This window comes from Neolamprologus multifasciatus, chromosome 13 (assembly GCF_963576455.1).
Source record: "Neolamprologus multifasciatus chromosome 13, fNeoMul1.2, whole genome shotgun sequence".
Taxonomy (NCBI): domain Eukaryota; kingdom Metazoa; phylum Chordata; class Actinopteri; order Cichliformes; family Cichlidae; genus Neolamprologus; species Neolamprologus multifasciatus.
The window spans coordinates 2,697,140-2,706,983 of record NC_140451.1 but is presented as its reverse complement, the minus strand read 5'-3'; the positions used below and the strand labels follow the sequence as shown (position 1 = coordinate 2,706,983).

At 45.4% G+C, this 9,844-nt stretch overlaps 1 protein-coding gene across 2 annotated transcripts; it reads left to right on the top strand.

Annotated features, from left to right (window-relative positions):
* Positions 1-246: 246 nt before the first annotated feature.
* tk2 (thymidine kinase 2) lies at positions 247-6,902 on the top strand. Of its 2 annotated transcripts, XR_014877522.1 has the most exons (11): positions 247-480; positions 711-748; positions 916-990; positions 1,094-1,147; positions 1,389-1,478; positions 1,859-1,932; positions 2,716-2,804; positions 2,992-3,071; positions 4,308-4,388; positions 5,929-6,342; positions 6,468-6,902. XR_014877522.1 is itself a non-coding variant. In XM_085182396.1 (10 exons), the coding sequence occupies exons 1-10, from the start codon at positions 330-332 to the stop codon at positions 6,010-6,012; spliced, it is 816 nt and encodes a 271-aa protein (XP_085038522.1). In that variant the 5' UTR covers positions 247-329; the 3' UTR covers positions 6,013-6,902. The 2 variants fall into 2 exon arrangements, 1 of the variants encoding a protein (XP_085038522.1); XM_085182396.1 differs by having other exon boundaries at positions 5,929-6,902.
* The last annotated feature ends 2,942 nt before the right edge of the window (positions 6,903-9,844 follow it).

Here is a 9,844-nt window from a genome sequence, read left to right as displayed (position 1 = left end):
AGAACATAGCATTAACAGCTAGCTCTTTTATCGGACAATAAATAAACTGCCAACACAGTTACCCTCCACAGCTCCTCACTGACGTTTTGTTTCTGGCTACACACAGTGTGCAGCTGTCGTGTGTAATAACGCGGATCTGCTCTGGAGAAAAACTAACATTGTGTCAGTGATGGAAGCTGAACACACGTTCGTGTGGACACGGGGAGAGTACAGTAGGTGGCGCTGTTTGACAGCGATGCGGCTTCTTATAATTCGAAGAAGAAACGCGGCGCTTCTTCTTCCTGTGTGAGAACAGAGGAGCGTGTACAGGTTGTTAACATGGCACACTGATGTCGGTGTGTGTCACACTCGTGTCCGCTCGCCGTGCCGTGGCGCCGGCATGTTTGTGGGCTGGATGGAGCGGGTGGAGGAAAGCGTGTGCCGGGGGATTCAGACTGGTCCCGTCCAGAGCCCGCAGCGGGACACGGCCCGGGGCTGCAGGTCAGTGCTGAACTCAGGTTAATTGTAGCCTACAGAGTATCTGCAGAGTCAGTTAACGTGACTCAGAATAGCGTCATAAGAACATGTGGGGAAACAAACAGTTAAAAACGAGCTCTTTGAGGTTTTATCTTTTATTTCCCACAGTATTGAGCCCCCTTCAAATCAATCAATCAATCAATAACACTTACAGGAAGTGAAATCGAGTCTCACTGTGTTGTCTCCCTTCTAAGGGAAGCTGCTGAGGGATGGCGAGGACAGGAAAGCAGTGGTGAGCCTCCATGTTTAATCTGAGTTTGTCCCTCGGTGCATGCTGGGATTGATGTGAATGTGGACAGATTCTCATGTGGGACTGATCGTCCAGAGTTTCTCAGTGGAAGTGATGAATATTCAGAGACTCACAGCAGCGTCTGACAGTCTGCCTGTATCTGTGTTCAGATCTGTGTTGAGGGGAACATCGCCAGTGGGAAGACAACATGTCTGGAATATTTCAGCAAAACCAGCAGTATCGAGGTCAGAGTCTTTGTGCAGTGTAGCTGTGTGCGTTCAAGATTTCCAGTGTTGCCGAGCTCCAAGTATACCATTTGTTCACGAATGTGTTCCTCTCTCCTTGCAGGTCCTTACAGAGCCGATCTCTAAATGGAGAGATGTCCGAGGGCACAACCCTCTGGTAACGTACACGACCGTGTCGTCAGTGTGCAGAGCTGAAATGAGCTGGAAGGATGCTTCCAAAACATTTTGTGCTTTTATGATGCTGGAGTGCTTAACACGCCGCTGCTTAACACGCCGCTGCTTCCTCAGGAGTCCGGTCAACCTTATCAAATGCTCTGGGAATGTGTTGAGTGCTGGTTGGTAGTGTGACTTCCCTGTATGTCAGTCCAGCTGTTCACCTGCAGGTTCTGTCCCCGCAGGCTTTAATGTACCAGGATCCTCAGCGCTGGGGCATCACGCTGCAGACCTACGTTCAGCTCACTATGCTGGATCGACACCTGTCAGCTGTGGTAAGGGTCCTGCTAGCTAGCACCACAGCTGGTTTACTCTGTGCTTGATTTGTTGCATGCTAACACCATATAGCCTGGGCTAGCACACTGATGGCTGCACACAGACGTGCTGCACACAGACGTGCTGCACACAGACGTGCTGCACACAGACGTGCTGCACACAGACGTGCTGCACACAGACGTGCTGCACACAGACGTGCTGCACACAGACGTGCTGCACACAGACGTGCTGCACACAGACGTGCTGCACACAGACGTGCTGCACACAGACGTGCTGCACACAGACGTGCTGCACACAGACGTGCTGCACACAGACATGCTGCACACAGACATGCTGCACACAGACATGCTGCACACGTGCTGTTTCTTGTTGGTTTCAGGCAGCTCCTGTTAGGATGATGGAGAGATCTCTCTTCAGCGCCAAGCACATCTTTGTGGAGAATCTCTTCAGAAGGTACAGTAATCTGATCCATGGATCATCCGCACAGTTTCAACTGAACTATAGCGATGGAGTCATCTGCACAACTCAGCCCTGCAGCGCTGAAGTCGGAGAGTGTGCAACCCGTGCATGTTTATGTACAGACAGAGAGGATGGATCGTTCTTTCAGTCAGGCTCAGCATCTGTTCTCATGTCTCAGTGATAAATAAAGGTCGTGTTCAGTCATGTATCATTGTAGCCAAGTCTTAGTCCAGATGTTGATTTGCAGTAATGGCCTCACAGCCACAGCGATGTAAACAGAGAAGGCAGTTACTTAAAATGTAACATTTCATTTAAAATGTGTAACTGTCTCAAATGAATCATCCAACCTGTGACTGAGCATTTCTGACATTTATGGGAATTTAGAGAGCTGGGCTGGTTTGGGAGGTAGAGACGGTCACTGACTAATCAGAGCGTTGATGGTTTGATCTTTGACTGCTATAGTCGATGGTTGAACCTCCAATGTGTGGAGAGTCCCGCGTATTTAAGCCGTAGTTGGTGTTGTTGACCTGCTATTGATCATGTGCCAGCGTGTGACATGGGGTGTGGGTCATGATCAGCGGAGGTTTTGGGTGAAATCACTGTGAGACCTTAACTGAAGATGCTTCTCGGGTGAGAGCTGAAACGTCTTCAAGACATTTTAAGAAGTGCGGTCGGTTTTCTTTCCAAGCTCGTTAGGTCAGATAGAAACATGTTTATAAAGTGCTTTGAGTGCTAAGTAGAGCAGAATTACAGTATTATTTCATGTTTTTCTTCCAGTGGGAAAATGCCAGAGGTGGACTACGCTGTTCTCAGCGAGTGGTTTGACTGGATTACAGCTAACGTTTGCATTCCTGTTGATCTCATTGGTGAGTACAACACAAGCAAACAAACCTGCTGCAGCTCAGCATCAAGAAACAAAGAACGAATCCTGTGCATGATGAGAACGGACTCTGTCTTTGAGTTTGTGTGTTTATACAAATGGCATTCCTATGTAATGAAATGAGTTCATGTAGTCGGGGTAATAATAATGACACGTGTCATATTTGGCTCCAGTTTACCTGCAGACGTCTCCTCAGACCTGCCATGAAAGGTTAAAGCAGCGATGCAGAGAAGAGGAGAAAGTCATTCCACTGGTGAGGAGCTCGTGCTTCACTTCATTTGAAGTTTCCAGAGAATCTGAAAACATTTCCAACTCATGGTGAAAAATCTGAGGTTTGTCAAAGCAAATGGCTTTTAATTAATTTAACACTTTGTTTGAAACACGTGCAAATGCCGGAGCTCTGCTTTAAAGATAAACCTGGTTCCCAGAGATGCAACAAAAGGCTAAAGATGTGAGCAGCAGCACACGGCTTCCTCCTCGCTCCAGGTTCTGTTCACCTGGGACTTCACTACATGGACTGCAGTGACTATTTACACCTTACCAGACAACTGCTGCTGATACTACAAAACATACATGACAAGTTTACAGCAGGCGTCCTGTCAATTCACGTCAGTGTGTTTATAAGTATGTTTTTAAACAGCAGGTTGACCAAAGTGCTGCACAAACTGGGAAAAACCCAACAGAAAAACAGAAGACAAGTCAGAAAAACAAAGAAAAGAGTCACAATAAGGGAATAAAGATGTGTCGTCAGTTTCAGTGTTGGGGAGGTCCTCATTTGAAAACCAGAGTGTTCCAAAGTTACGATGTAGCCACCGGCCGGCTGCTCTGTGTGAGTCTGCTTCAAGGAACAACAAGACCTGAAAGTGCTGTTAGGAGGATGTTCAGAGAGGTGAGAGGGAGCCGATCCATTTAGAGACTTAAAAACAAACAAAGCTTAGAATCAAATCTAAAATTTACTGGAAGCCAAAACTTGGGGAAATGCTGTCACGTTCACGTCCCTGTGAGCAGGCTGGAGAAGAGGGAGCAGAGCCTGGCTGGTACCCAAATAAAGGCCCCAATATAACAGCAGACAAATGTCCAGCAGGAGAGATGATGCAGAGCTCGCGCACAGGTTTAACTGGTCAGCACAGAAATTTGAATCATAAGTGCAAATTTGAATATCACATAATTACAGAGCACGAGACTGAATCCAAAGTACGTCCACGCTGATGGGAGGGAGCGCCGACTGAACAAGGTTAAAAGAGTCAGTAAGGTTCAGCACGTCTTTCACAAGAGGTTTAGTGGGGCAGCAAACATGAAAATTAAAATCCCAAAGAATCAGAGTCATTCTGGATAAAAAGACCTTCTGAAATAAAATCCTTGTTAAACTTCGGAGCCCATAAATATCAGCAGTGAGCCATTCTTAGAAACGGATGCAAGACCTCTCAGAGGTGTGTGTGTGTGTGTGTGTGTGTGTGTGTGTGTGTGTGTGTGTCCATCCATCCACCAGGAGTATCTGGAGTCCATTCACCAGCTTTATGAGGAGTGGCTGATTAGGCGTACCTCCTGGCCTGTTCCTGCTCCTGTGTTGGTGAGTGTTCACACGAGCACAGCTGTGCTTTCAGGTACACTCACTCAAACCACACAGTGAATTACACTGATAACAATGATTTGGGGAAACCTTGGGTTCTTGTCTCATGCCACCCACCTAAATATTGTTGCAACTAAGCCCACCCCCATACCAAGGACCGGTCAGTGCACTCTTCCACACGGATTAGAAAGACGAGGAGCCTGGGCCCAAACTCCCAGGTAGGGATGGGTATTGTTTAGGTTTTATCCGATACCGGTGCCAAACCGGTACTTTTGAAACGGTGCCGGTGCTTGATCCATCATCATCCTCATCATTTCTGCTACACTGGCAGGGCTAGGGGCCAGGACTCTCCTCTTCGGGTTTTTGGGGGATGTTGCTAACTCCGGGTCGATAACAGGCACCACACCCGCAGTAGATGTGCTCGGTGTGAGGTCTCGCAGCAAGCTATCAAATACGGCGCATTTCTCGGCTTTAAAAAAAACGCTATGCGTCGCCAGGTGTTTCATCAGATTTGAGGTGTTACCTCCTTTGACAGTATCACAGTATCAGCTTAAAGCACTTGTTGCAGCTGCTGAGTTTGCATCTTTTGCTGTGAAGTACAGCCAGACTTTGACCGCTTCGCCTTGGACATTTTTAATCTGTAGCTCTGCTCTAAAAGAACGTACGTACCTGGACCCGCCTACTATCCTCGGAAACGTAAAATGATTGGCTAGAATTCAAAGTGTATCACAGCTCAGGAAAAAAAAGCACCGAAATGTGCGCTGCTTTTTTGTCTGGTTACTACAGTTTATGACAGAACCGGTGCCATCATGGCACCGGATACTGGTACCCATCCCTACTCCCAGGTCTGATCGAGCATCTGATCCACAGAAGCTCCGTGACCCGAGTTGTTTTTGAAGCACCAGTTGTGTCAGTGTGATTGGACTCGTTCTTATTAAAGCATGTCATACTGTATGCCTCATTAACCCATCCACACACAGCACATACGAGCACTTTTTTCTATTCTTTCTATCCAACTCTATCCACTCATTTAGGTCTTTGCTGGAAAAAGGGTCACTGTATAGAAGAGCCCTGTGTAGTGGTGTTCTTCCTGTTCATGCATTTATTACTTCTAGGCTGGACATATTCATTCTTATCAGGATGTCCTAAAAAGTTGATCCAAAATACTGCAGAAACAGAGACGTTCAGCCACCACAGTAGACTGAGAGGCGGAGCCTTCAGCTTTCAGGCGTCTCTTTCAGAGTAACAGCTCTGTTTTGATTCAGAAGACTGTCTGCTGTCAGGATTACGCTTCAAACTTTTCTTTGTGATGAAGCATGTTCAACCCCACTATGAAGAACGTTTGGGAAACCGTCCCTACAATTAGTTTTATCCAGGTTTGTCCTTTAGTGCAGCGTAGGGACACTCTATCATCGTTTGTTTTAACACCGGCTTTAATCGCTGGTTTGGAGCCATGTTTGTGCTGCTTTCTGTGTAGAGTAAATCCTTCATAGCTGACACTGACCTTCCTGATATTTAAGAATGATGTGTGTGTTTGCAGGTGATTCCTGCTGACCACAACCTGCAGAGCATGCTGCACCAGTACGAAGAGAACCGAGCCAAGATCCTAGCAGCAAGTCTGTGATGCACGAACGCACTCGTGCTAACCCAGCCTGACAGGAAGCTGTTACATCACCTTTTTAAGCTGTTTCTGATCTTACACCTCGTCACATGTGACATTTTTGTATGCACTCCCAGGTCAGCCATTCCTATTCATGAAGACCAATCTCAGTACATTTAATTGCAGCATTAAAGTAAAATGTAATCGATGTGCTCACAAGAAACTGTTGAGAAACTGAACATGAGAGCGGATCATTCCAGCGCTCGAGCCGAAGCCCGTCAGCCGTCAAAGATGCTGCGGCTCAGGCTGCTCCTTGGATCTTATCTGCTGTGTTTTTCCTGAGAGTCTGAGGAAGTAAGTGAAGACTCTTCCTACAGAACAAGTTCAGTGACAGCGTTGAGTTATAGGTCCTGGTCTGATCATCACTCTGTATCACTCCTCTGTCCTTTACCTGCATCTGCTCTGCCACCTGAATGAAGGAGCCTGTTTCCATGAAAACAACGTTTAGTCGGTGTTTGAGCAGGCTGTGTGATCCGGCACTTTTAATGACATGAAGCTCAACCTGTGAAAAATCTGCTGCAGCCGCTGACAGCCTGACGTCCTGGAGCCTTGAACCCAGGGACACGTTGGAGCTTCCTGAGTGATGCTGTGGGCTCTCCGCCTTCTCTTTCCTTACCCGGATGATCGAGCGCGCTTAAAGACTCACTGCCAGGTCACATGACTGATCAGTCGCGTTTACAGCGCTTGAAGGATCACGCACTAACTGACAGAGTAGTTCCAGTTGGCTGCATTGTGTTAGGAATAAAATGATTAAAGCAGTTTTTGTGATTTTATTTTATTTTATACACTTTGTAATTGTGCTCATTAAGAGTCGACACTCTGTGTAATAAAAGTCAAAAGCATCATTTAAACAATATGATTGAACTGAATTATTGCGACTGACGTGTTGACTGCAGAGGGATTAGCAAACTGCTCACACATCAGTTAAAGTCAGGCTGATGTTTTTCTGGGTCCAACAGACTTTGATAATAAATATAAACCAGTGTTGGGGCTGCAAGTATGAAGCAGCTCGAGCTTAAACATTGCTGTGGTTCGGTGCTATAAATAAACAAACGTGACAGCTTTTAACCAAAGGAAAAAAATGACCCTGTGGAGATACAGAAGTTTTTATTGCTGCCATATAATCTGCATCATTATAACTGCATCAATAACGTTCTTTACAGCATTATTCCATTTAATATTTCTCACAGTATTGATGTTGCATTAAAGTTGTTTATTGAAGATGTCCATTTGAGGATCCTTCCACTATGTTAACTTTCATTACAAGTACGGTTAGAAGTATTTCATACACGTTGCATATTTGTGCTTATTTGGAGTTGATGTTGGGTTCATTAAGGGTCTTAAGCTTCACTGGCGTGACTGTCCAGGTGATACATGCTGAGGGAAACTAGAACAGGATGATTGCATGCATGCTTACAATACATATAACACATATAATCTAGGAATGTGTCAGGCCTGAGGCCTTAACTCATTTGGTGTCTCACTATATTTTACTCGGCAACAGATGACCAGAGTCAATAATTAGCCCCAGAGACCCTGAAGGCTTGAAGTTTATTACCTTGTATGGAAGATGTTATAGAAAAGAGAAGTTCTATGTCTGCTTATAGCCATTAAAGATGTACAAGATGTACCATTAACTGTGACTAATGTCTGGACCCTATTTTAATCTGTAATTGATGCCGTGGGGGGGCGTGTACCCCACTGCTTTATAAGTGTCCACAACATGTATTTTGGTCAGAGGACATATGCTGATGTTTTCTCCTGTGTGTTAATAAACTCATCGTTTGATTGCACTTTTCTGGGGTCTCCGTGGTTTGTCTCACTGCTCTACATTGATCGATTTCATGACAACCCAAACTATTGTTTGTCCTCCATCCAGATCCACCAACAGAAGATGTGCCATTAGTGACCTGAGACCACAGAGGCAGCATGCACACACGTGTTTTTGCACTGCACCACTTTACTTAGACATCGCTCTTCCATCCAACACATATAATGAACTAATAAAATATTTCTTACAAGTCAAAGTTGGGTTTTTGTCTCGTATCCTACAGAAATGGCATTCAACGAGTCTGTAATTAGAGTTTCAGTATTACTAATAATATTTACATTTTTCAGCTGCACTGTTTTGCATCATTTGCAGTTTTTGCTGCCTAACTCCAGGATACTGGAGCAGTTCTGCAGATGAGCCTTAAGCTCATGCACATTTGTCTTACATCAAAACAACTTTCACATGTAAAAGCTTTGATTCGTTCTTCAAGCAGACATGTTTAACTGTGGCTGAGCAGTATTTGTGATTGTAGTACAGACGGGTCTTTGGTAAATGAGGCAGCCAGTGTTGGGGAGTAACGGAATACATGTACCGCCGTTACGTATTTAAAATACAAAATATGAGTAACTGTATTCCGTTACAGTTACCGTTTAAAAAGGTGGTATTTAGAATACAGTTACTTTGTTGAAATAAATGGATTACACGGCGGTACTTCCCTGTTTCATATTGTGGCGGGTCAGGACTGTTTGGGTTTTGTTTGACAGCTACGTTCTGTTGTTCCAGGCGGCAGTTACGGTTGCCATGGTTACAGGGTGACCTCTCTCTCTGCGTGTTTCCTGGGTGAGAGAGCGCCTGTTGTTGTTGTTGTGCTAAGCTAACAGGCAGAATGCTACCGGTATAGCTCTAAAGAATGTAGCATCATGGGCAGTGTAGTCCGTGCTGCAGGGAGAATGGACTGCCATACACGTTATGTGTCTGTGAGCGAGGGACGGAGAAAAAGGAAAAGTACGAGCTGTCATCGAGCAGAAACGGGAGCTGGAAGCATGTAAATATAATAATAACCACTGCAGCCAAGAAGAGAGCCTGACGAGCCCAGTTGTAAGTAAGCTATTAAGACTCGACTGTACACCGTGTTCGTGTTTTCCTCTGAAACAATAAGTTCTGTTGGAGCAGCCTTTCAACGCCTCTCTCTGTCTCTGCTAGCAAAGTTGACCCAGACAACAAAGTAAAGCTAGTTTTCAGCTACGAGCCGACACAGAACCCACCGTATTAGCCAGAGGTCCCTTTACTACGGTTCGGAGCCGCGGACCTTCAGTAACAGTAATAAATCACAGCAATAGTACATTCATGTAGTTGTAAACAGCATGATAATATATTAAGTAATCCAAAGTATTCAGAATATGTTACTCTCATTGAGTAACGTAACGGAATACGTTACAGAATACATTTTGGGGCATGTAATCTGTAATCTGTAATGGAATACATTTTAAAAGTAACCTTCCCAACACTGCCACCCTATCATGTGATTTCCTGTGACCCAGGATGTGAGTGGGCGTTAAGGCGTCTGGGGAGGGATCTCAAAACTGGATTATAGATGGCAGACAGTTGGTGTCGTAAACCACCGCCTCTGTTCAAAGATGGTCGCTCACAGTGGACATAGATGCTTCTTTCACTCCTCTTTCAAACCATCTGTCCTCTCTGTCCAAAATGTGAACATTGGCATCCTCGAATGAGTGACCTTTGACCTTTAGATGCAGATGGACAGCTGAGTCTTGTCCTGTGGAGGTGGCTCCTCTATGTTGTGCCATGCGCTTGTGAAGTGGCGGTTTGGTGTCTCGATGTAGAGGTCTGGGCATTCCTCGCTGCACTGATGCTGCGACTGACTGAGGACCTTCACACACTTATAGCATCTACATGCATCGACCTCTGACAGCAGTCAATGAGTCTGCTTTCACAAACAGCACAAATAAATATACAGGAAATGCTGCACAGCTGTAAATGGGTCCCATTGATGAGCTCTCTTCA

What these genes read in the sequence shown, in the direction of transcription:
- tk2 (XM_085182396.1), top strand. Translation starts at nt 330, where the DNA reads ATGTCGGTGTGTGTCACACTCGTGTCCGCTCGCCGTGCCGTGGCGCCG. An exon ending in GACACGGCCCGGGGCTGCAG is followed by an intron (nt 481 to 710) that starts GTCAGTGCTGAA and finishes CTCCCTTCTAAG; the next exon opens with GGAAGCTGCTGAGGGATGGC. An exon ending in CTGTTCCTGCTCCTGTGTTG is followed by an intron (nt 4,389 to 5,928) that starts GTGAGTGTTCAC and finishes GTGTGTTTGCAG; the next exon opens with GTGATTCCTGCTGACCACAA.